We start from the raw sequence: 26811 nt of genomic DNA, 5'->3' as shown, positions 1-26811 counted from the left end.
ATACAGTAACAGTATTTAATTATTTAAATATCATGATTATTGCCAATACCTGTATATCTCGACACCCTTAATTAACAAGATAATGGTATTAAGTATCACGATTTTTGGCAACACCGGTATATTGCGACACTCCTAATTAACACAATAATGACATTTAATGGTTTAATTATCAAAATTATTGTCAATATCGGTATATTACAACACCCCTAATTAACGCAGTAACGATATTTAATTATTTAATCATCAAAATTATCATCAATACTGGTATATCATGACACCCCTAATTAACGCGGTAACGATATTTAATTATTTAATCATCAAAATGGGAAAAAACCCCACAAAGAACAGCAAATCTCAGACTGAATATTCAATTTTCATACTGTACATTATAATATTTTGATGCCTAAAATGGCAAAAAAATGACATGTTCAAGGCTAGAAAGGTGGTAAGGACATTGTTAAAACAGTCCATGTGACGTAAGTGGTTCAACCTAAATTCTATGAAGCTACAAGAATGCACAGAAGAGAAGAAATTCAGAGTCTCGAACGTGTCAGTTGCGTTGCTGTTTATGCAGGGTCAGAAAGTTCTCAGATTTCATCAAAAATATCTTAATTTGTGTTCCGAAGACGAACAAAGGTCTTACAGGTTTAGAACGACAGAATTTTTGATGACAGAATTTTCTTTTTTGGGTGAACTATCCCTTTAAGAAGAAAACCTGTTTAGAGAACAGACTAGTGTGTAAATTTCCCTTGGTGATAATCACACACTTACAACTCACATACAAGTTTGACTTTTTCTTTAAATAGTAATTGTTTGCTTTTTTTTTTTTTTTTTTTTTTTTTTTTTTTACAATTTTCTGAACTTCAGAGCATCAAATTGGAAGTTGACTTTGGATGGATGGAATGCAGCAAATGATCAGGACAAAACTAAATCAAGAAAGGTTCAATGGGTAGTGTATGCTTTCATAATAAATTCCCAAAAGCACATATTGAAAAAAGACACCACGTTTTTTGCCTAAGGCTAGTAAGGGTAGGGTTAGGGGGCTCAACAGCTTGTCAGGGAATATGTAGGGCACCATTACCTATTGGTGTGCCAACTCCATAGCCCTTAGAGTCGATCAGGCCTCCAACCTGGGTGAGGTTGCAGTTTCTCTGGGTGATGTACTCTATGCTGGTGGACTCCATGAGGAGGGCATAGTCGGTGGTCAGGACTCTGGTAATCCCTTCCTTGTTGTTCTTCACCAGGGCTGTGTTCTTCCTGCTGCTCATGAATGCCCACATCTTCTCATATGTTGAGATTTTTGATTTCTAAAAGCAAATAAAGAGTTTCAAAGAGTTGATTCCGTCTTCAAAAAGCACAACATTAAAGACGTGAGTCACGAGGATCGATACTTCTTTTCATTCATTTCAAAGTTCTTCTCTTCGGATCTTGTTCTTTCATCAGCTAGTAGTATGGGCTTTTCAAGTCTGATAAGTTCTCCCTGATCTCTCATTAGGCTGTGTCAAAAGGGGACAAGTTGTAAAATTTTGTGTCTGAGTGTGGCAGAGGACAGCGGGGGAAATGGGACAGCTGTGCGCTAAATCTCACACAGCTGATTCGATTTGTCTCGGTCTTCCACAGGCCTGTATTTTTCTAGATGTACGCGGATGTAATCATAGCCTACAATCTCGGTGGATAAAGCTCACACCGGCCTCTGTATACACTTCTGTGCTTTATCTGTGTCACTTGTTTGTCTTTCTCTCTCTCTAAATGATGAATGGTGCATATGTGTGGCTCACGCTCATAAGATAGATCACTGGATTATTGGAATTACTGGAATTTGAGATGGCTGGATTGGTGGAGGTAAGTAGAGTTCAGGAGGATTTCAGCCGGATTTGTGAACGTGTACGCTTGAGGTATTAGCAAGGACTCTGTGGTGTCTTCCTAGAAAATGAAAAGAGTCAGACCTTTGTCAATTTTGAATTAACGAATTTCACATGACTGAAGGATTCATTTATCGGTTAAACGTACATGTACATAGTACTTTTAAATTACATCTGGTGTCAGAGTAGTTATGTAAAGTTTATTTTTAAAAACACTTGTAATTTATTAGTTATATTGCAAATATTAAAATGAGTATTCTGTTTAAATTACCAGTCAAAAGTTTTTGAACAATTTTTAATGTTTTTTAAAGACCAAGTCTGCTTTTTTTATTCAAAATACAGCAAAAGCAGTAATATTGTGAAATATTTTTACTATTTAAAATAACTGCTTTCTATTTGCATTTGCATTTGCATTAAAAATGTAATTTATTCCTGTGATCAAAGTTCAATTTTCAGCATCATTACTCCAGTCTTCAGTGTCTCATGATCCTTTAGAAATTGTTCTAATATGCTGATTTGCTGTCCAAGAAACATTTATTATTATTATTATTTTTATCATCAATATTTAAAACAGTTAAGCACATTTTTTCAGGATTCTTTGATAAATAGAAAGATCCAAAAATCAGAATTTATCTGAAAGAAAAAGCTTTTGTAAAAATATAAACACTATACTATTCAAAAGCTTGGAGTCAGTATAATTTGATAGAAAAGAAATAGAAATTAATACTTTTATTTAGCAAGGATGTTTTAAATTGATACAGATAACTGCTGTTCTTCTGAGCTTTCTATTTATCAAAGAAACCTGAAAAATAAATAATAATAATATTTTTTTTTTTGAGATGAAAATCAGAATATTAGAACGATTTCTAAAGGATCATGTGACGAATAATAATGCTAAAAACTAAGCTTTGAAATTACATTTTCAAATATATTCAAATAGAAAACAGTTATTTGAAATAGTAAAAATCTTTCAAAATTGTACTGTTTTTGCTGTACTTTGGATCAAATAAATGCAGGCTTGCTGAGCAGAAGAGACTTCTTAAAAAAAAAAAACATTAAAATTTTACTGTTCAAAAACTTTTGACTAGTAGTGCATATAGAACTCCACAGAAATATTAAGCAGCATAACTGTTTTCAAAATTGATAATGAAACAAAATATTTATTGAGTAATGATGCTGAAAATTCATCTTTTCCATCACAAGATTAAAATAAATTTTAAAATGTATTAAAATAGAATAGATTTCACAGAATTTTTGACTGAATAAATGCAGCCTTTTGAACACATACACAATATACACACTTTTTGGAAAATACACTATAAAATTCTATTATCGGTTATTGTGAAAATGCAAACACAATTATCAGCATATCACTGCACAATATTGAGCGTAATTTACTCGTAGAATTCCCCTTGCAATATGAGGGATCATTTATTGGATGTGATGTTTTTTTAGTTAACACAACTCAAAACTCATCTGTGTGTGACTCTGCATCCATTTTATTAGTTTGTATATTATCTTGAGACAGACGCATAAGATTGATCTTATTTTACTTCCTAGCAGAAATCCAATAAACTTACTCCTAAAAGCTCCAGCCCCTTCTGTGCAGGCGGCCTCTTGTAAAATTAATAATTTGCTGAGTGTTTGGATTGTGGCTGACTGTTCCTTCTGTTTCAATAGCTTTCATGTGAGAAATGTGTTGGGGGTGCATCGATCCTGCATGGAAGACCACAACATGTTACCTTAAAGAAAGTCATTGTGGAGCCATCTCTCACTGCTCCATATTCAATTCTGGTCTGCTTGGCCAAATCGTCAGCTGAATCGATTGGGGAGTCCATTCTCTCCACTGTGAGGAAAGCAGCCAGGTTGGCCGTGTATGAAGATATGATGATTAAAGTGAAGAACCACCAAATCCCTCCCACGATTCTGGTGGACAAAGCTTTGGGCATCAGCTCAGATCCTGAAATAACATACAAGTGCTTAGGAAAACACAGATACTGGCCCATAAAGTATTTGGACTCTTAAAGCAATGGTGAAAAAAGTTTAAATGTTATTGCAATAGATAAGAAAATACAAAACCAAGTGACAAAACAGCTTCACAAGCAAATGCCATTTAACAAAAAGTGTTTGTTAGCTTTTCAGTTAAAAAAATAAAAAAGGTAATTGCGATTTTTGATCTCACAATCTAGAACTTTCCTTGCAATTGCTAGTTTAAATCTCGCAGTTGTGACTATTTTTCTCAGAATTGCGAGTTTATATCTCACGATTCTGAGTTAAATTACAATTGTGTGTTAAGATATCAGTATTTTTCCCCTTTAGAATTGGACTGTGTAACTCAAAATTGCAATTTTATATCTCATAATAATTCTGTCTTTATTTCTCGCAATTGCGAGTTTATATCACGCTATTCTGACTTGAGTTAATATCTTGCAATTCTGACTTCATTTTTCGTAATTCTGACTTTATTGTGAATTTGTATCTCATAATTCTAACTTTATTTCTTACAGCTGCAAGTTTATATCCTGCTATTCTGAGGAAAAAAGTCAGAATTGCAAGTTCTCGAGTTTATATCTTGCAATTCTGACTTTAGAACTTTAGAACTCACAACTGAGAAAAGTTTATATCTCACAATTCTGAGAAATAAAGTCAGAATTGTGAGATATAAACTTTTCTCAGTTCCGAGTTCTAAAGTCAGAATTGCAAGATAGAAACTCTGAGTTCTAAAGTCAGAATTGTGAGTTTTTATCTCATAATTCTGACTTGAGTTTATATCATGCAATTCTTTTTTTTTTTTTTTTTTTTTCCAACTTCATTCGCAATTGCATGTTAAGATATCAGTATTTTTTACCCCTTCCGAATTGAACTTGCAATTGCGATTTTATATTTTCACAATTATGAGAAAAAAAGAATGGTGAGAAAAAAGTCAGAATTGCAAGTTTTTACCTCACAATTCTAAAAAAAAAAGTCAGAATTGGAAGTTTATATCTCGCAATTCTGAATTCTGATTTCATTTCTCACAACTCTGACTTCATCTGTTCGAACTGTGAGTTTATGTCTCACAATTCTGACTTAACTCGCAATTGCGTGTTAAATTATCAGTATCTTTTTCCCTTCAGAATTGGACTGTATAACTTGCAATTGTGTTTTTATATTTTGACAATTCTGAGAAAAAAAAGTCAGAATGGTGAGAAAAAAAAGTTTTTATCTTACAATTCTGACTTTATTTCTCGCAATTGCGAGTTTATATCCCTCTATTCTGAGGGAAAAAAGTCAAAATTGTGAGATATAAACTTGCAGTTCTTATTTTTTTTTCCTCAGAATAGACGGATATAAACTCGCAATTGCGAGAAACTTAATTTCTCGCAACTCTGACTTTATAAATCAGTTGTGAGTTTATATATACAGCTCTGAGAAAAAGTCAGAATTTCGAGTTTTGTCTCACAATTCTGACTTTTTATTTCTCACAATTGCAAATTTATATCCCGCTATTCTACGAAGAAAAAAGTCAGAATGCAAGTTTATATCTTACAATTTTTACTTAGTTTCTCAGAATTTCTCAAGACGTTTTTATCTCACAATTCTGACTTTCTCGCAATTGCGAGTTTATATGCCGCTATTTTTTGTCTCTCGCAACTCTGGCGTTATTTATCAGAATTGCGAGTTTGTATCAAGCAACTCTGAGAAAAAAAGTCAGAATTGTGGGATAAAAATTCACAATTACCTTTTTTTTTCCCTTTTAAATCAGTGGAGGAAACTGGGTTGTATAGTTTTTGTGATTCTAAAGAACAACAACAAAAACCCATGGAATCTGAAACCTGAGCCTGGTTTCACAAATTATTCTTAAGAATAAAATCTTCTGAACTGCTATTTCTTTACATTTTCTTTCTTTAAAGGAGAAGTCCACTTCCCGAACAACAACTTACAGATAATGTACTCACCCCCTTGTGATCCAAGATGTTCATGTCTTTCTTTCTTCAGTGTTCAGAGTTTGAACTTCTAAAATGCAGTTTAAATGCGGCTTCAAACGATCTCAAATGTGGTTGTAAACAATCCCAGCCGAGGAAGAAGACAAGACAAGTGTTTGACATAAAAAAGTATATAAATTGATTATAGCGTTTCGCTAGATAAGAGCCTTCTTCCTCGGCTGGGATCGTTTACAACCGCATTTTGGATCGGTTAAAGCCACATTTAAACTGCATTTTGGAAGTTCAAACTCAGGGCACCATAGCAGTCCATTATATGGAGAAAAATCCTGAAATGTTTTCCTCAAAAAAACAATTTCTTTACAACTGAAGAAAGACATGAACATCTTGGATCACAAGGGGTTGAGTACATTATCTGTAAATTGTTGTTCTGGAAGTAGACTTGTAGACTGTACTTATTTCCTAAGAATGCTAAGACAAAACTTCCTAAAAAATTCTTCAAACCAATCATTGTAAATTCACTCTAGAAAGGGTGCAAATAAATGCAACAGACTGCAACATTCTGGGAGAAGGTAAGATAATTAAAATGCTAATATATGTAGGGTATCAGAGCGAATCAGACAAATGGAAGATTCAATCAGAACATTTGGTTGAAACCAAAGAGCCAAATTCCACAAAGGGGCCCAGAACCACGTCATAAATCTGTCCAGGATACCCTGGCGCCAGCCAGCCTGAAGTAAGCCTAACCAACTAACTTTCACAGCTTTGAACAACTTGCAACATTAAAACAAAAGAACACAATTATTGATAATCCCATCTCAGGAAGGAGATTATCAATATTGGGGCGAGAAACCCAAGATTAATGGTCAAAGATGCAGCCCATCAGGACCATCACATGAGGAAACTTTGTTGGGTGGTGCTCCCCCACCCAAGACAAGAACCAGACCAAGTTTCTTCTAAATTCCTTTGTTCCTTGGAACATGCCCTTAGTTCACAGAATGGCAGAGACTGTCCATTTTACCTAAATATGCACCAAAACGATGCTTAAAAGGACATATGAATGAACATCAGACCATTGCATAACTCCCTGCTATGTATGCCACCCACACATTTGTCTATTATGTTCTAATCACTCGTTGTGTATGTCCTTTTTAATAACTATTGAATAGCTTAAGGGTTTATATTCATGTTTGGTATGTATGAGTTTGAAAATTCATGCTTTGAATGTTTCCACCAATCAATTCATTGTCAAATGTGTTGTATTCATGTTATAGGAATCATGGCCAAATTATACTCTGCAAGAGCGGGAAAATTCTGACCATGTGACTGATAAGATAACATGCTGATTTATGTTTTGGGAGGAGAAACATAGCAATATCCTGAGTTAAGACAACATCTAATTGGTCAAGACACCATTTTGGGATGTGTCCAAAGCTGAGTTTAAAACCACAGGACACCATCAAATTTGGCTTTTAGCTATTTCCATCGCTCCTAGCCATGCTTTTAGCTTTTAGCTTTAGCTTTTAGCTATTGGTTTAACCATTGCTTTTAGTCAGGCTCTTAGCTTGTGCTTTTAGTTTGTGCTTCGTGCCATCTCTTTTAGCCATGCTTTTTGCCATAATTTGCCGCTGCTTTTTGCGTTCTTTGAACGCTTCCTGGCTTGCACGCCAGCCACTCCTCTAACGAAAACATGAGGAGACCGTCACATTTCTTTCTTTTACTTTAATCTTTTCTTTCCGTTGAGAGTTTCGTGTTCTAAGTTAAGTTTTGCCGCTAAGCCGTGTCTCAGACTTCGTGCCTGCCTCAAAACTTCAACCAGCGTACACGACCCCATCATCCAGCCAACGCCCAAGACATCACCTCCAACGACCACGGACTTCCAACCAATCAGCAACCTTGGGGAACCCCTTTCTGCAACGACGTCATCAAAGGAAACCCCTTAACACAAAGGCAACGCAAGTACAACCTCCAGATTCTAGCTGAACTGGTGCATTAATATAGCGTTTAATAACCTCACTAAGAAACTCAACGCGAGGGTTAATTAAATGATTGATGGTTGTTCAGGTCTAAGCAATTGCATATACGTATGCTATAAACTTGGGATTTCACATTTTCACTCTTCTAAACTCATTCTTTCCTCATCTCTCTCTCTTTCTGCAACTTGTATGAATGTGTGAATGCGCGTCTATGTGTTAGATTAGTTTATATGTCTTAGGTTTTTCCAATAAATTCCTATTCATATTGAAAAGAGAAGTATCTTGTGTTTTGTGCTTATAAATTAATGTCTTAAACTGCCGACCTTGTTACCGTGCTAAGAAATAGTGTTTTCACTATATTTTGGATATTAGTATCCAGTACAGTGTTGATGTTATACGGCTCGCTCAATGAATCACTGACCGATTCATTGATCCGCTGTATACGGAGATTCTGTTCAATCTTAAATGATTCCCTTTGAGCAAAATTGACTTCTGTAGATCCCCTACATATACTAAAAGATAATAAGATACTTTTTTAACTTGACAGTGTGCATTAGAAAAAGCAATGCTGAGTGCTAAACTCAGGTCTTAAGAACTTTCCTATTTATTTTTTTTTTTTTTAATCCAGCCCCTGATGCAAACAACATTTAGAAAAACTTTGAAACTCTATTAAAATCAGGTTTCGAACAGTCAGATTAGATTTCAGAAATTATTTTTTCAGAAAAACAGAAAAAGAAACGCTTTAGGAAAAGAGATGCTGCCTTCCTCTGAACCTTTATCAGCTGATGTTTCTGTTACTTTAGAAAGTGGTTTACACACCATTTCCTCAACTATTACACAATATTTGTTTTTTTTTTACTTTTGTTTTTTACTCGTGAATACATTCTCTTTTTTTTTTTTTTTTTTAACACACACATCCCCAAACAATCCCACACAAAGGACTGAGAGTCGCCCAGGAAACCAGCAGCGTGAAGCCCGCTGTGACAGCCTAAGTTTATTTATTTTTTATTTTTTTTTTTTTATCAAGAGCTCATATTATTTTAGCTCTCATCACACTCACAGCAGATTTTAACCTTCAGTTTAATGATAAATCTAATGTGTGTTATTCTAACTGGGGCTTTTTACTATGGCTGGATGGCTCAAGGCATTGATAGATCGCTAGAAAATGAAACTGTCAGGGGAACTGTACTTCATCTTTGCAAAATGCCAGGAAAAACAGAGAATCCTTATCTTGGATGAACTTTATTGAACCGGTCTTTACAAGCAAAGTCACCATTCTGATTAACAAGGTGTGTTATTAAGATATATGGCAGGAGAACGTCCTATAAACTGATTAATATGTGCCCATTTTTTTGTAGTTACAAAGACAGACCACTGAGTCTAAGTCTGATATATGATACTAAAGCTGCAGTGATTGTCTTTCATGCACGGATGCCCAGGTGAGGTAGCTGGAAGTTGAAACGACAGCACAAATTCACTGTGTGTGTGTGTGTATTGTATGTGCATTTGTATGCCTTGGGCATCATGTGGAGCAAAACTTTAAAATTAAATTTGATTGCCAGCTAAATTATTAGCTTTGATCTAAGCGATACATTTAACAACAGTGATTACCCACCAAATCAGTCAGCATGAAACACTGCCATACATGCTGTTTTCCTTTATAGTAGTCAATCATGAGAAAAATAATGGATAGTGATTGTGTATTATGTTACTTATTTCTTTAAATGACAAGCAGAGTTAAAAGACAAGCTTTCTAACGTAACTAGAAAGTCAAGACTAAAGTATAATCCTGCTAAAAAGTAAAAGGAAAAACTGTTTAATGTGTTTAAAGGGGTCATCGGATGCCCATTTTCCACAAGTTGACATGATTCTTTAGGGTCTTAATTAAAAGTTTATAATATACTTTAGTTAAAAATTCTCAGTGGTTCTGTAAAACAACTCCCTTTTTACCTTGTCAAAATGAGCTCTGTAAAAATCAACCCATTCTGATGGATTGCTCCTTTAAATGCAAATGAGCTCTGCTCGCCCCGCCCCTCTCTTCTCTCTGCTGCTCTGAGAGATTGTTTACTTTAGCCACATTTAGCACATTTAGCCAGGAAAGTTGCTAACTAGCATGTTGTTAGTAAAGGTGATTGCAGAGATCCATAAAAAAACCTTATACTCACTTCTGCTGTATGTGAAGCTGGATCATGAATGATTTGTGTGAACATAGACGCATTTATGTAGATCAGGAGGCGCATTCCCTTCACAAACAAACGTAATCCACTGCATCTTCAGCTGCTCAGATATCGGGAGTAAATGACGACCATTATGTTCATTAAAAGTGAAAAAGTGTAAAAGTGAACTTTGCATCCGATGACCCCTTTAAGATGGTGAAACTGTCTGTTTTGTTAGTTTTAAATGGGTTCCGGGCTGGTCGGCTATTCTGGTTAGCTAAAATGGCTACCAACCAGCTTAAACTGGTTAGAAGATCACTTTAAACTAGCTACCCTACTATAAAAAAATAGCTAAAACCAGCCTAAACTGCCCAGATAGCACACGTAGGTCTGCAAGATGTCTGTTAAAGATCACTTAATCACTTAAAAGCATCTGATGTGTACAAACATCTGACAGACATCTGTAAGATGTCAGTTTTACATACATTTTAAATCATAAACATCTTAAAGACATCTGTAAAATGTCCATTTGACATCTGATAGGAAACGTCCTATAGATGTATTGCAGATGAGCAAACACTCTAAAAAACACGTCTTCCAGATGTAAATGCAGACGTCAAATAGACGTCTCCAAGACATATGTGTGCTATCAGGGTAAAGTGGTGTTCAGCTGGTTTTAGCTGGTTGGCCAGGTGGCCTCCACAGTCGCATCTCAGTAGTTTGAACCACATTAGTTCAACACAGAGTAATAATTTATGCTATTTAACTTATTAGAGATCTCTAAAATGCAGCTATATTAAACACGGCACCTGGTGACTAATTTATTTCACTTTATTTGATGTTTGATTCATCGCGGGTTCCCTCTTACGTCATACTCCGGGGTTCCCGTAGGCATTTATGCGCATGCACACTATTCAAAAACGTTGCTTGCAGAGGAAGCTTAAAAATACATAGATTAAAATGCATTTATATTTAGATCGAGTGAAAGATATAGATTGTACTGCATCTTAGCTTGCTTACTGTGCCCAAAAGCATTATTTATTGAGCCCATATGTTTTACTAACAAGGAACTATGCTTCTAACCACAGGTCGAGAGCTGTATAGTTACAACCACGTAAGTTTGTGATGCTGTTTGCGAATGTTCATTTGAACTATGGTTTCGGGAAACACCGAATAGTTGAACTATGTTGGTAACGACGGAAGCTGGCTAAGGATGCTTTTGGGAAACGCACCCCAGGCTGGTTTCAGCTGTTTTTCAGCAAGGTAAAATCAGCAAAAGCTTTTCAAGGCTAGTTTATTTTTTTTAAGCAGGGCTAATCCATGATTCTGACCTTTAAGTAATGCTTATGCTAATAAATCCCTTTGAAAGATGCCAAACACTTTTACATTAGCCACCTGGGGAGCCAGAGCTCACTGACAGACACCATGAGGTGTTTTTGTTCCTTTGGAAATGCTGTCTGTGTTGTTACTCTCAGATAATTAGCATGGCAAAATGCTAACTACTGACCTATGTCTTCTTCTTAAATGGCATGGGGAGGACACAACTGTCAGTCATAGTTCTGATTTTATCACAGTGTGAGACATCAATCTATTAAAGCAAAAAAGAGGAAAATTATTTGGATAGCTGAAGAAACCTCAAACAGAACAGCAGAGGCTAAACTCTGAGTAATCCTCTTAAATATTGCTCTGTCAACTTTAGGATGAAAACAAACAGCAACAAGTTACTGTATGCTCTTACTGCTTTTCTGCTGTTGGCTAATTGGTACAACCCTGCATGCTTTAATTGATGAGATGTTTCAAAAAGATGACAAGGTTATTTCCATAACCTCATGTAGGAGGTTTAGCCATGGTAGGTAATAATGCTTTTGACCAAGATAAATTTAAACTAAATCAGCCCAATTAAATTGACTGATTCTATTTAGGGGTCCATGTCATAAATATCACTTTTTTTTTTTTTTTTGATAAACCTGTTATAACTTTTTGACCTTTAGAAATTACTTGGAATTAACCTGTTATAATCTGTCTATTTTCTATTCATTCATTCATTATTATTTATTTATAAAGCATATTTAAAAACAACCCAAGGTTGACCAAAGTGCTGTACAGATCAGGAAGTTTAAATAAAAAACTAAATCTATAATAATTCATAAAACAACATACATAAAATTAGAATAATACATTAAAGACTCACATTAAGTAAATGTGCTTTAAGTTTTGATTTAAAAGAGAAGAGTGATGACACCATTTGAATAGTACAGGGAAACATACAGGGTCCTGCAAGTCATCTGTATGAGACCTGCAAATCTGTGGCCACAGAACAGCAGAATATGAACGCAATGCGCAAAGTCTCTCAGTAAGCGTTTTCCTCCCGTAGAAAACCATTAATGTATTAAGAGAGTGCTATTAAAAGATTAAATTTGATATACAGTTTATCAATATAATGTATATGTATATAGTGTTTTCCTTCACAAAACGTGGCATAATGTGGACTAAGATGATAGACTAAACTCAATATGCTCCTCTTCATTATTAAAACAGCTACAGACAAGCAGGTGAGCCCAGAATAAACGCAACGCCACGTTTATCTTACGTCATCCGCCTAGCTGCTTACGTGTACGACCAGTCAGCGCAAGCTAGATTAAAGTGATTCTTACATTTTAAATATGGATATTTTTCTTACAAAAATGCATTGATTCGCTACAGGAGGCCTTTTATTCACCCCCTGGAGCTGTGTGAAGTGCTTTTTTATTATGGACGGATGCACTTTATTGGACTTGTTTTGGACTGATGAAAAGAAACACCCGTCTATGCCATTCTAAAGTTTGGAAGTGCCAGGATAATTTTTAATATAATTCCGATTGGATTTCTTCTAAAAGAAGGAAGTCATATACACCTAGGATCCCTGAAAGGTGAGTAAATAATGGGCTCATTTTAAATTTTTTAAATTTTACTATCATTACTTTTTTCTGCTTCCTTTTAAAATCAGGTGTAAAATGTGTTTTATCAGATATAAAATATAATCTCAAATATGCTGCAATTTAATTACAAGCAATTATTTAATTTTGTCTTTTTATTTTTAAGTTGTAGAGGAACAGAAGTGGAACAGGAACAGAGGGGGGAAAAATTAACATAAGATCAAATAGATTTCCTTTTCACTTCCCTTTCATGCCACCTTTAATATTTTCATAAAATAGATTTTTATACCTGAAAGGGAATCATCACATTTGGAGATTCTTGTTATCATCAAGTTTGAGAAACTTGTTAATATCTGTTTGACAAGAAACTGTACTATATGTTTGCACAATACACCCACAAATGAAAATTACCCCATGATTTACTCACCCTCAAGCTATCCTAGGTGTATATGATTTTCTTCTTTCAGACGAATATAATCGGAGTTATATTTAAAAATGTCCTGGCTTTTCCAAGCTTTATAATGGCAGTGAATGGGTGTTGAGATTTTGAAGTCCAATAAAGTGCATCCATCCATCATAAAAGTACTCCTCACTACTCCAGGGGGTTAATAAAATCCTTCTGAAGTGAATTGATACGTTTGTGTAAGAAAAATATACATATTTATAACTTTATAAACCATAATCTCTAGCTTTGCTAACTGTCGTATGCACATTCACGAGAGAGTGGCATTCCAGCGGATGACGTAGGGCACAGCGCAAGCTCCAGTGAGAATATGCTAGTCTCATGAGAACCAAGTTTTGTTTACAGCAAAGGAAAACCAAAGGAAATCCTCCAACATTTTTCTTTACAAATCCTCGCTTTGTACTAATTTGTGACCGGTGTTTTGTTTTGTTCTCTCCACTGCGCTTCCGCATTTGTCACTGCATTCCTACTTCCTATGTCATCCGCTGGAACGGCACTCTCCCGTAAACGCAGAACGACAGTTAGCGAAAGCTAAAGATTTTGGTTTATAAAGTTTTAAATCAGGATATTTTTCTTACATAAACACATTGATTCACCTCAGAAGGCCTTTATTAACTCCCTGGAGCTGTGTGGAGCACTTTTAATGATGGATGAATCCACTTTATTGGACTTTAACACCCATTCACTGCCATTATAAAGCTTGGAAAAGCCAGGACATTTTTAATATAACTCCGATTGCATTTGTCTGAAAGAAGAAAGACATATACACACCTAGAATTCACAAACAAATGCAAATTTGAATGTTATGTCATAATATGACCTGTTTTAAGCACATCCACCAGTGACACAAAATACCCAGAAAAGCATTCCACCACTTTTCTCTAAAATTCCTGTTAGCGGTCCTTCTTCATGGCTGAGTGGTTGTTGTGATGTAAATAAGATTTATCTAATATTTCAGAAGAAAACTCTTTGTAACGTGAGGTCAGACTATGCAGCATAATGATTTGTCTGGTTCTCCCGTGCTCATTAAAGCCGCTTTTGGCGTTTCACACTTTTCTGCACACCTGACAGGTCATCCATTTTGTTTCATACCTTCTGTAGCGGAACCTACAAACCTCTCCTCAGTAGCATCAGATCCATTACACCAGAGGAAACCCAACTAAAAGTTTGAAAGCCAGAGCAAAAATCAATTTTCTAACTGCATGTGACTTATAACTGTGCCAGAGGTGTGTTGTCATCTTTATACCGCTACAATTCCCTACTGTATAAATGTCATTGCATAACAAATCATTGCATAAAAACTTTTACTTTTCTGATTTTTTTTCTATTAATTTCAACCAGCTGGTCTCAAGGTGATTTTTTTGAATGAATGTATAAAGTCAGTTCCCCTCAAGCTCACCTCGCACAGATGTAGCAAAGCAGCCACAGTGCTAGTGTCGTTTTTCTTGATCTAAATAAATGCCACTCGGTTCAATGTTTTTTGTCAGCTTGAAGTGTTTCGTGTGACATACCTTGACGCATTAGAGCCGCAACACCAAACCATAAACTATTCAACAGTGTGAAGTTGTTCTCAACCACTTCAGACGAGGGGTTGCAGGGGTGAGGGTTGTACCATTCATACGGCGTAAACCTGCCAAGAGTAAAGAAAAAACAGCTTTACACAGTAAAAAAAAATGCAGACAACACAGAAGACCGAGTATTAATACTGCGCTTGAGAGGCTGCAAGTTTGGCAATTTCTAAACTGCTTTTGCAAAACAGCTAAAAATGTTCTTTTTGCTACAGGCTATCAATAACTGCTCCAACCGAAAATTAATAAACATCTTGTTTCATGGGAAAACTTTCCAGCATAACAATCTCTCCCGGTTATTAAAACGAAATGAGAGCTGGAAAAGAAATTTATTTTAAGTTAAACTGTAGTTTGCTTTTAGATTAACCGATTTAAATGTTAATGAACTGTTTTAATTCTTGTAAAAAAAAAAATAATAATAAAATTAATTAACAGATATGTTTGTAAAATTAATAGATAATGTCCTGGCAAAATATTACCAGTATATTTTTACCAGTATATATAATATTTTATATATTATATATATATATTTGTTATTATATATGAAATTTGAAATATTTTTTACTATTAAAAATAACTGTTTAATATATTTCAAAATGCAATTTATTCCTGTGATTTCAAAGCTGAATTTTTAGCATCATTGCTCCAGTCACATGATCCTTCAGAAATCATTCTACTATTCTGATTAGCTGCTCAAAAACATTTATTATTTTTTTTATTATTATTATTATTATGCTGAAAGAAGAGTATCATTTTTGCAATCATTTTTGTTTAATTTAAAGCATCTTTGCTAAATAAAAGTATTAATTTCTATAATTCTATAACAAAAAAATGATACTGACTTCAAGCTTTTGCATAGTATAGTGTATAATGTTTTAAATATTGATAATAATAATAATAATAATAATAATAATAATAAATATTTGTTGAACTGCAAATCAGCATATTAGAATGATTTCTGAAGGATCATGTGACACTGAAGACTGGAGTAATGATGCTGAAATTTCAGCTTTGATCACAGGAATAAATTACATTTTAAAATATACTCAAATGGAAAGGAGTTATTTTAAATAGTAAAAATATTTCACAATATTATGGCTTTTACTGTATTTTGGATCAAATAAATGCAGGCTTGATGGGCAGAAGAGACTTCTTTAAAAATCATTGAAAATCTTACTGTTCAAAAACTTTTGACTGGTAGTGTGTATATATATAAATATATATATATAATAAGCAAATTAATCTTACATTTCTTGTAATCTTTATTCATTGCTCTTCTCTGCTTCTAGATTAGCAGATATAATGTCAATTAGCTGTTTTTAGTCCTGTAAAAATGTGAATTTAATATGTAAATTTAGTGTGACTAATTCTAAAAGATGAATAAATATTGTTATTTTATATTATTAAACAAAATAATAAAAATAAATAAAAAAAAATCTTTTTGTACACAATTTCTTGTAATGGTTATTCATTGCACTTGTCTGCCTTGATTAATTATTACTAAATAAATTATGCATTACTGTATCACCTATTTTTCAATCAACCGACAAGGCTTATTTTTTAATATAACCATATTAACCTGACTGTATTGGATTATAATATAAAAGTCTACCAAGAGACTACAAATAAAAGTCACTATGGCAAAAATTTGACATTTTTTATACTTTCACATCTTTTTTTTTAATACAGTGCTGGAAGGCAAAAAGAGAAACGACGGAAATTCCATTTTGAAAGCGATTACAGTTACACAAGAACATCTGAAAGACATATCCTCCATTCTACCACTCAATAATTGGGTCATTTATAAAACCCTCATGGAGAATCGATGCCTGATCAGAACGTGTCACAAGACTCATTTGTCATGCCTCACGGTGTGCAGAAGCTCACTCTATAAACCGCTACTATCAAAGCTGCCAAATTTCAAGATCACAGTTTAAAAGCCCCCCAGCAGACTATATCAGTGAACAAATGGGTCATCCAGTGCACATGAACCCACACTAACACCAAGACCCTACCAGATGTCCATTAAAAGAGTCTGATTGGACAGTGTTTTCACTGCTCATTTGCATTTTAATTGAAGCAACCAATCATCTGGCTCTGATGGTGTTGTAGCGTGCCACGCTTGATATTCTCTTTAGGTAGACGTGGATATCCGCCCAATGCTTATGATCTGGGCTTCAATACAGACCTTGTACTCCCTCGTACAAAATACAAAACATTGCCGACTGGGAAATCGCATTATGCATTTATTGAGGAAAAAGTGCATCTGGACAGCCATGACTGAAATTTTTACATCATTAATCTATAATCCGACAGCAATATAATAAAGTCTGGGTGCTGTGCTTATTACTTATTGATCTGTTTCCAGATCAAATCAGCATTTTGATTCTGGCGTCTCATAAGCGAACTGATATAATATGAGAGAAATACACTGCTTTAAAAACATGATTTCTATCGGCACACTCTGCTTTAAAATTTAAATCAGAGGACGCAAAAACTTCTTGACAGCTTCAAAGAGAGATGTACGATGTTCCCTTAAGCAGCAGATAACAGCAATATTCTTCAAATGACAGCCTGATAATGTGCCTTCACATGTTATGTCAAACTATAAAACATCTGAAGACATTTTTGAACAACTGGGTCAATGTTTCTAGATCTGAAACCCAATTTGCACATTCGCTATATTTCCAAGATGCAGATGTTAAACCAAGATGTTTATCCATACCTGGCAATCACAAAGAGCACACAGCTCACTCCGAGACAGGCCAGCAGCACGTACATCCAGATATCCGGGGTGAGGGGGTTGAGGAAGGAGAAGACACCTGGATTGGTGCCGTTTGGTTTGCGGTACAGTATGCTGATGCCCAGGGTCATAAAGGGTTTGGAGAAGTCAATAACTTTCTCTCTGACATAAGTGATGGTCAGTGGAGCCACAGCCAGGTCAGCTATCTGTTTAAAGGGACAACAAGAGGTTTACAAGATGACAGGAACTCTTTTCAACTGCTAGGAAGAAAATGCAGATAGATGCAGCTGGAGTTCAATCAGTGAGATATTCATAAGTGATGCCTGTGGGGATGGATCCCACAACAGGGCTTTGATAAAAAATTATATCTGTTTGAAGCTTCCTATTGTTTTATGAAGCTTATGTGAAAAAAGGCTCTTTTATAGATTGTCAGATTTGTATTCCTAACTTACTGATAAAAATTGCAAAGACTCTGGGGGTCAACAAAGGTACTTAGCAAAATCTGTGTAGAAGTATAAAGGTAGTTATAATCAATTAAAATCAGCCAGATTAAAGAACAAATGCTGTTTTATATTAAAAAATACCTTATTAATTTTATGAAGTAAAAGAACTTGATGTATTGCATACCCAAGTCTCCCTAATTTGCCGATTTGCAGTAAACAAACATAATCAAGCAAATTAAACCAAATAAGAAACAAAACATAATTCTTAGCTCTTCCAAACTGCCTGTGAAGAGCCAAGTTACAAAAACGGATTTCATCAAAAATTTGCGTTTCAAAGATAAACGAAGGTCTAACGGGTTTGAAACGACATGATGGTGAGTAATTATTGACAGAATTGTCATTTTTGGATAAAAAAGCTCTTTAAAAACTGAAACATCTTGGTTAATGAGAGTTTTTACAGTTTCCTTGTAGTCTTTAAATAGTGAGATCCAAACTGAAATATAATGGAGTGAAAGGCAGAAGGTCATCTACAGAGACTGCGTTTGGATGGTATGATTGAAAGACCTTGAACATCTTTGTGTAGCATCATGGGAGATCACTCACATGATCGATTAGTTCCCGCACCATGCCGTTCCATTCGCCTTTGTCATTCTGAGCACCGTATTTCCCATCAGAAACCAGCCTGACTTCATAAGTGAATCCAAGAATGTTGGAGAGCTCTTTTAGCAGGTCTAAACAGTAGCCCTCAAAGCGATCGTTCCCATATAGCACCTTGTCAGACTTCTTATACATGACATAAGGGTTTTCCTGTACACAAGATAAATTCACATGTAATGCAGTTGGTAAAATGTATCATATTTGATTTAAAGTGCCCCTATTATTTTTTTTTTAAACTTTAAGATTTACATGTATTTAAAATATGCATTTAATATCACCTCATCTTCCAGTGATTCTTAAACAATTCATTCGAAGCAGTTATAAGATTCAGACTCTCTAAATCGCTCCTTTCTGTTAGCCAACTCTGCTCTGATTAGTCAGATGGCCCAGTCTTTTGTGATTGGTCTACCGGATACAGTGCGTGTCGGAAATGATACGCTCATTGCAATAGTTCCTTATTTTGTACGCTCTGTAGAAAATTTAAACATTGTTTACAGTTGAGGTCAAAAGTATGTTTACAGAACCTGCAACATGTTTATAATTATTTTACCAAAATAAGAGGGATCATACAAAATGCATGTTATTTTTTATTTAGTGCTGACCTGAATAAGATGTTTAAAACGTTTACATATAGTTCACAAGAGAAAATAATAGTTGAATTTAAAAAAAATGACCCTGTTTGAAAGTTTACATACACTTGATTCTTAAAACTGTGTTGTTACCTGAATGATCCACAGCTGTTGTTTTTTTTTTTTTGTGATAGCTGTTCATGAGTCCTTTATTTTAACCCATTCCAACAATGACTGTACGATTTTGAGATCCATCTTTTCACACTGAGTACAACTGAGAAAAAAAAAAAAAATGACAGATAGTGTACTCACCCCTTGTTATCCAAGATGTTCATAGCTTTCTTTCTTCAGCCATAAAGAAATTATGTTTTTTGAGGGAAACAGGATTTTTCAGGATTTTTCTCAATATAATGGATTGCTATGGTGCCCCGATTTTGAACTTCAAAAATTCAGTTTAAATGCGGCTTCAAACGATCCCAAATGCTGTTGTAAACAATCCCAGCCAAGGAAGAAGAGTCTTATCTATCGAAACGATTGGTTATTTTCATAAAAATAATACAATTTATATACTTTTTAATGTCAAAAGCTCATCTTGTCTCACTCTACCTGAACAGTTTTTTCCGGTTAATGACAGTTAGGGTATTTCGAAAAACTCCCATCTCACGTTCTCCCTCAACTTTAAAACTGTCTTATATTGCTGTTTTACCTTTTTTGTTAAAGGTGTTTGATCTTCTTTGCATGTTCACTTTTTAAAGACTGGGTCGGTACTTTTGGAGTGATGTAGGATGATTTTGAAATGATTTTTGAAGTTGAGGGAGAAAATACTATTTTTCGACATACCCTAACTGTCTTGAGGCTGAATACACAGAGTCCAGGGAGAGCAAGACAAGACGAGCATTTGAGATTAAAATGTATTTAAATTGCATTTTTTTAATGAAAATAACCGATTATTTCGCTAGATAAGACCTTCTTCCTCAGCTGGGATCGTTTACAACCGCATTTGGGATCGTTTGAAGCCGCACTTAAACTGCATTTTGGAAGTTCAAAATCAGGGCACCATATCAGTTATCAATTCAACTATTATTTTCTCTTTTCGACTAACCATCTTTTATGTGAAATATCTTATTCAGGTCAGTACTAAATAAAAAATAACATGCATTTTGTATGATCCCTCTTATTTTGGTAAAATAATTAACATTTTGCAGATTCTGCAAGGTTTATGTAAACATTTGACCTCAACTTTATCATATGTACAGGTTGTGATTCAGTGGAGACAGCTGGTACAAATAAACTGTGTACTTGAGTCATCTTTTAAGAGCAAGTGTTTTGTGAATCCCGTGTTGAACTCCCAAAGATTACAGAAGCAGTCATCAATAAAATGGCAGAAACACAAAAAAAGATTGGGGTTGTGTGGTACCACTGCTGTGGTACAGTGGAAAAAAAAAAAAAATTAACCACATATTCTTTGCAGCCTCTTCATTCAGAAGTGAAAATAAAATGAATTTACTTTCACAGCGTTTTCTTGACATGGTGTTAAACCCACAAACAAGCAACAGTGGTTGAGTGCAGTCAACTTGTTTGTGGCCAGCCAACATAGGCAGGCATTATGCAAATGTGTTACCCCGTAAAAAGCTGCCATCACAGCAAATTACTGACGACTCATTCCGGCTGTTTAGAGTTGATTCTTTCTTTTGGGAGACAATAACTTTATTTATTGTGCACTTTCAGCTTTACATCTTTGCAGATTATTTACATTCAAATACAGCAACATGAAAGGCAATATCTGAAATGGGATAAAAGGGGCATTTTAAATGTCACAAAAGCTAAGTTAGCTGGGCAGATGAGATTTTGAGATGAACTGTTCAAAATTAAATAATAGAGAATGAATTCATAGATGAATTCACGGCTGCAATTTTAACCTGTTATTGCAAGTTAAAAACCAATAATAAAATAAAATAAATGTAAGTTTTCTTTTTGTACAGACCACTTACATTTACTAAAAATTTCTATTTCTTTCTCATGCATATATATTGCTAAAAGGCAGGCCAGTAAATCTATTCACAGGGCAAAGACAAATCTAAACTACTGAGAAAGTTTTTTTTACATAAATGTGAGGAGTGAAATGGTCATTTTACCAGGATTGTGGTGACGATAAGTGTTCTGTTAGCCAGAGAGTCTGTGATGTTTTTGTTGTCTTTTATCTCGGTCAGGTTGAGGCCGGTGTAAGAGTTCCACACTCCAATCTAACAACACAGTATAAAAATGACAGGGCGTGAAGAGCATGAACCTCTGTTTCTGAGCACATGAGATGACAATAAAAGAGGGACAGACTTTATCAGTGAAGACTCATAAAATATGTCAGGAAAGGAAAGGGAAAAACTAAATGAAAGAATATAGGATTAATCCGTTTGATAGTAAAACACTCCTTTATGGCCCAATAAAATCCAGTAAAGCTGCCTTATTTAATGCACGGTCTATAAATTCTGAATGATTTTGATGCATTAATTATTAAATCACAAAGAAAAAAAAAGTGTACTTTTACCTGAACTATAACTATAATCACTATAATCATTCACAATTTTTACACTAAAGTAGAAGATCATAGTAAATATTCTTAATGCATCACCCTTCACTTTTGACAACCATGTTGAATTGATAATGTCATAAATAGGAAACACAATGACATAAAGATGCCAGTCAAAAAGATTCTCAGAAATGGCCAGTGGATGCAGCATCACACCCTAAACGTTTCAACTGGCTTCTAAAGATCTGTCCACTGTATCAGAAAGTCAAATAGTTTTCTAGAAAAAACTTTCAAAATCTACTTGCTAGCCAAATATTATATATACTACCAGTCAAATGATTTCTGATGAATCGTGTGAAACTGAAGGCTGCTTAATGAAGCAGGAAAAGTTCTTTCCAACATTTCTGGAACCGATAACGCTCTGTCATCTCCACTGGATACCATCATAATAATGGGCTTCAAATATGAATATGAAATATGAACACAAAATGCATAAGAAGCAGATGATGGAAAATGTGTAAAGATGTGAAGATATGGGAGCAGGTCTCAAAGAAGTTTAAACTTTTGAGGCATGACAGGCTCTATAAAAACTAAATGTCATTAAGATCTTTTATTGTTCGACAAGCTTGAGGGGTTTGATATCTTAAAAAATATCACAAAACAAGATATTACCTGATAAAGCATCTCTTTTATTTAAACTAGAAACTGCACTGGAGAAACCAAATTATTCTTTATCTTGAGAAAAGAGTTTCTGAAATATATGGAAGCTTATTTGCGAAATAAAAAAATAAAAGGTAATTGCGACTTTTTCATCTCACAATTCTGACTTTTGTTACAACTGCGAGTTTATATCTTTTAATTCTGACCTTTTCAAGTCCAAAGATACACTACCAGTCAAAAGTTTTTGAAAAGTAAGATTTTTAATGTTTTTTAAAGAAGTCTCTTCTACTCACCAAGCCTGCATTTATTTGATCCAAAGTACAGTAAAATTGTGAAATATTTTTACTATTTAAAATTACTGTTTTCTATGTGAATATATTTTAAAATATAATTTATTCATGTGATTTAAAAGCTGAATTTTTAGCATCATTACTCCAGTCACATGATCCTTCAGAAATCATTCTAATATTCAGATTTGCTGCTCAAAAAAACATGTATTATTATTATGTTGAAAACAGCTGAGGTTTCTTTGATGAATAGAAAGTTCAGAAGAACAGCATTCGTCTGAAATGGAAATAGTTTGTAACATTACAAATGTATCATCATTTTTGATCAATTTAAAGCTTCCTTGCTAAATACAAGTATTAATTTCTATAATTTCCTTAAAAAAAAAATATATATATATATATATATATATATATATACATATATATATATATATATACAGGCTCCATACTTTTGAATGGTATAGTGTATAATATTACAAAAGCCTTTATTTCAGATAAATGCTGATCTTTGTATCTTTCTATCCATCAAAGAATCCTGAAAAAATGTACTAAACTGTTTTAAATGCTGATAACAATAATAATCAAAAATGTCTGAACAGCAAATAAGCATATTATAATTATTTCCGAAGGAAATGTGACACTGAAGACTGGAGTAATGATGCTAAAAATGTAGATTTGATCACAGGGATAAATTACATTTTAAAATATATTCAAATAGAAAACAGATATTTTAAATAGTAAAAATATTTCACAATTTTACTGCTGTACTCTGGATCAAATAAATGCAGGCTTGGTGAGCAGAAGAGACGTCTTTAAAAACATTACAAATCTTACTGTTCAAAAACGTTTGACTGGTAGTGTATAAACATGCATTTAAAATACATAAGGTTGTAATTACCTGATTTTAATGTTTTTTTATTCCATAATGGAAATATTTTTCCATAGAAATCAACACTTTGCACACTTTTATAAAACCTGTTGCCAAATTAATAAATATTTTTTTATTCCAAAGATCTGAAAGGGTTTAAAGTGGTGTGAAAAGCTACATTATAATCAATTTGACTAACATTATAAAGGATCTTAAAATAAAATAATAAGTAAAATAGTAAAATATGATCCCTTTAAAGCAGGATGTCAGTGGTAAAGGAATTAAACCAAGCTTGCTTTTCTGTTTAATAAACCCTTTGTTAACACAAGCCTAATCTAGTCTGTGTTTATGTATGGCACTTGTCATACAGCTCATATGAGTCTGAAATGAGCGACTTATTCAAATGAATTTTAAAAGTAGATTAGAGCTACTCTCTAAATATCTGCCCATGGATTAATGCAGGTTTTTCTGCACGCCTGAGCTGGCTTTTATGGAGATGTGTTACTTACTGAGGCGCGAAGCATTACGAAAAAGAAAAAGCGCCCATTTTACAGTGTTGGATATCGAGTATGGTGATTTAACTGTCATAACTATAACTGGCACACATTATGCATCTCAGCAAGACATCCTGGCAGAAGCGACTGGCAGCGATCTCTTTCCATAAGGAAGCGAAGGGATTTCTGCAGGGAGAGGGAAGCCGATGAAAGGGCACCGGGTTTACTGAAGTGAAATTCACACAGGGGAGGAAATCCAAGCTCTCCACAGGTCTTAATCACGAACTCAGGGAATGAAACCAAGAATGGAACAAACCTTTGTCCATAATTTAGTAGGTCGTGATGCAGCATCAGCCGCTCGCTTTTAGGAAGAATCGAAGAGTTGCGTAGTCAGCACGGAAGCAACAAGGTCAATACAAATGATCTGGCTAATTAAAAGGTCTGCTTTGAGCAAAACATATTCAAGTGTACACTTAATCCATATTTGAAATACTCGATTCAAGGTTTCCTGTCATTGCTGCTACTGTGGAAATCATATCATCGAACGTCTCTCATCGGCGTCCAGCTAAGCTGACTCACCTTCGCTGTGCCGTCCTCCTTGAGGCTGATGAGGTCCAAGTTGAACTCCTTTCGCAGACCATCAGTCTTGTTAAGGACAATTCGTCCTGTCAAACCATCCCATTGGGCCTGAGGCACAGAAACAGTATACAATAAGAATGACGCACAACATCAGTTTTACTGCTGTGTCTTTCACTCACAGCTGTAATGGAATATTATGCAGCCTCAAGGCAAAAAAACTGTTTCAACTAAACATTCTGCTGGTCAGTTACATTTTAGTTAAATGGACTGTTGTGAAGATAAAGAGTGTCTAAACATGAACACCTGAATCATCAGGTTTGCCTAATGATAAATAAAATGTAAATTACTGTATTATATCTTAAGTTATACCATGTTTTTACCACAGAGAAAAAGCAGCACTTGCTCTATTATAAGAGAAAACAACAATATTTAAAGGTAACATCAGTAATGCAGTAGCTTAATGCAAGTGGTCACATCTAGTCAAGTAAAAAATGTCTTCCATTTGCAAAAATGTCTTTCCATTACAGGAAATGTCTTTCCCGTAAGACCTTCGTTCATCTTCTGAAGACAAATTAAGATATTTTTGATGAAATCCAAGAGCTTTCTGTAAACAAAAAGTATTCTCGTAGATTCATAACATTTTATTTTAATACTGTCCTTACTAGGGATGCACCGCAATGAAAATTCTTGTTCAAAGCCGAAACCGAATAAAATGTATTTTGCAATTTTTTTTTCACCACTGCATAAAATAAATAGCCAAAATGTGCTTTTTACAGTTTTGTCTTGCTTTTCAGAGAAAAAAATAACAAAACAACAATTTAAAAATATCTACTTAAAGGAGAAGTCCACAATTTACAGATAATGTACTCACTCCCTTGTCATCCAAGATGTTCATGTCTTTCTTCAGTCGTAAAGAAATTGTGTTTTTTGAGGAAAACATTTCAGCATTTTCTCCATATAATGGACTGATATGGTGCCCCGATTTTGAACTTCCAAAATGCAGTTTAAATGCAGCTTCAAACGATCCCAAATGTGGTTGTAAACGATCCCAGATGAGGAAGAAGGGTCTTATCTAGCGTAACGATTAGCTATTTTAATAAAAATAAAACAATTCATATACTTTTTAATCTCAAACGCTTGTCTTGTCTTGCTCTCCTTTTTTCTGGTTCGTGACAGTTAGGGTATGTCAAAAAACTCCCATCTCATGTTCTTACTTAACTTCAAAATCGTCCTATATCGCTGTTTTACCTTTTTTGTTAAGGATGTTTGATCTTCTTTGCATGTTCACTTTGCAAACACTGGGTCGGTACTTCTACAGTGATGTAGGATGATTTTGAAATGATTTTTGAAGTTGAGGGAGAAAATACGACTGGAGTTTTTCGAAATACCCTAACTGTCTTGAGCCAGAATACACAGAGTTCAGGCAGAGCAAGACAAGATGAGCGTTTGAGATTAAAAAGTATAGAAATTGTATTTTTTTAATGAAAATAACCCATTGTTTTGCTAGACAAGACCCTTCTTCCTCGGCTCGGATTGTTTACAACAGCATTTGGGATCGTTTGAAGCCGCATTTAAACTGCATTTTGAAAGTTCAAACTCAGGGCATCATATCAGTCCATTATATGGAGAAAAATGCAGAAATGTTTTCCTCAAAAAACACAGAAGTGGGCTTCTCCATTTAACACTGAACATTTTTAACATTCTATTAGACATTTTAGCCTACCACAAAGCACAATTTAACTTAAAATTAATAAGTTAGTAAAATAATATTCTTTGGCCAATTTTAAGTCCCCCTTCTTGAATCAGGGATGTGTTTTTTTAATTTACAAATAAATACAGCCTTGCTGAGCAGAAGAGAGACTTGTGTGAATGTTATAATAAATGTATAACTAAATTTGTTGTAATTATTGTTAGCATTATTTTTGTCTTTTTTATTTTATTTTACAGAACAAATGTAAAATTACAATACTAACATTTATGAATGTAGACTTTTATTTTGGCAGAAACATATGGAAGCCCGTTTCTTTTTTTTTCTCAGAATTGCTTGATATAAACTCGCAATTCAGACTTTTTATTTCACAGAATTGTGAGATATAAACTCGCAATAGCGAGTTATAAAGTCCA

The 26811-nt window shown here is 34.4% G+C and overlaps 1 protein-coding gene across 6 annotated transcripts in view; it reads right to left on the bottom strand.

The window, feature by feature from the left end:
* The window catches only part of grik1a (glutamate receptor, ionotropic, kainate 1a), an 82516-nt gene that overhangs the window by 9379 nt on the left and 46326 nt on the right, over positions 1–26811 (bottom strand). For all 6 annotated transcript variants that reach the window (XM_051121862.1, XM_051121863.1, XM_051121859.1 and 3 more), the window contains 7 exons: positions 24688–24795; positions 21411–21518; positions 18653–18856; positions 17589–17812; positions 14807–14925; positions 3605–3822; positions 1082–1307 (listed from right to left, as the gene is read on the bottom strand). In XM_051121862.1, the coding sequence (XP_050977819.1) occupies positions 1082–1307; positions 3605–3822; positions 14807–14925; positions 17589–17812; positions 18653–18856; positions 21411–21518; positions 24688–24795 (1207 nt within the window). The remainder of the gene's footprint in view (positions 1–1081; positions 1308–3604; positions 3823–14806; positions 14926–17588; positions 17813–18652; positions 18857–21410; positions 21519–24687; positions 24796–26811) is intronic.

The sequence above is a fragment of the Labeo rohita genome, chromosome 10 (assembly GCF_022985175.1).
Source record: "Labeo rohita strain BAU-BD-2019 chromosome 10, IGBB_LRoh.1.0, whole genome shotgun sequence".
Taxonomy (NCBI): Eukaryota; Metazoa; Chordata; class Actinopteri; order Cypriniformes; family Cyprinidae; genus Labeo; species Labeo rohita.
The sequence above is the reverse complement of the archived record's forward strand: the minus strand, read 5'-3'. Positions and strand labels throughout refer to the sequence as shown.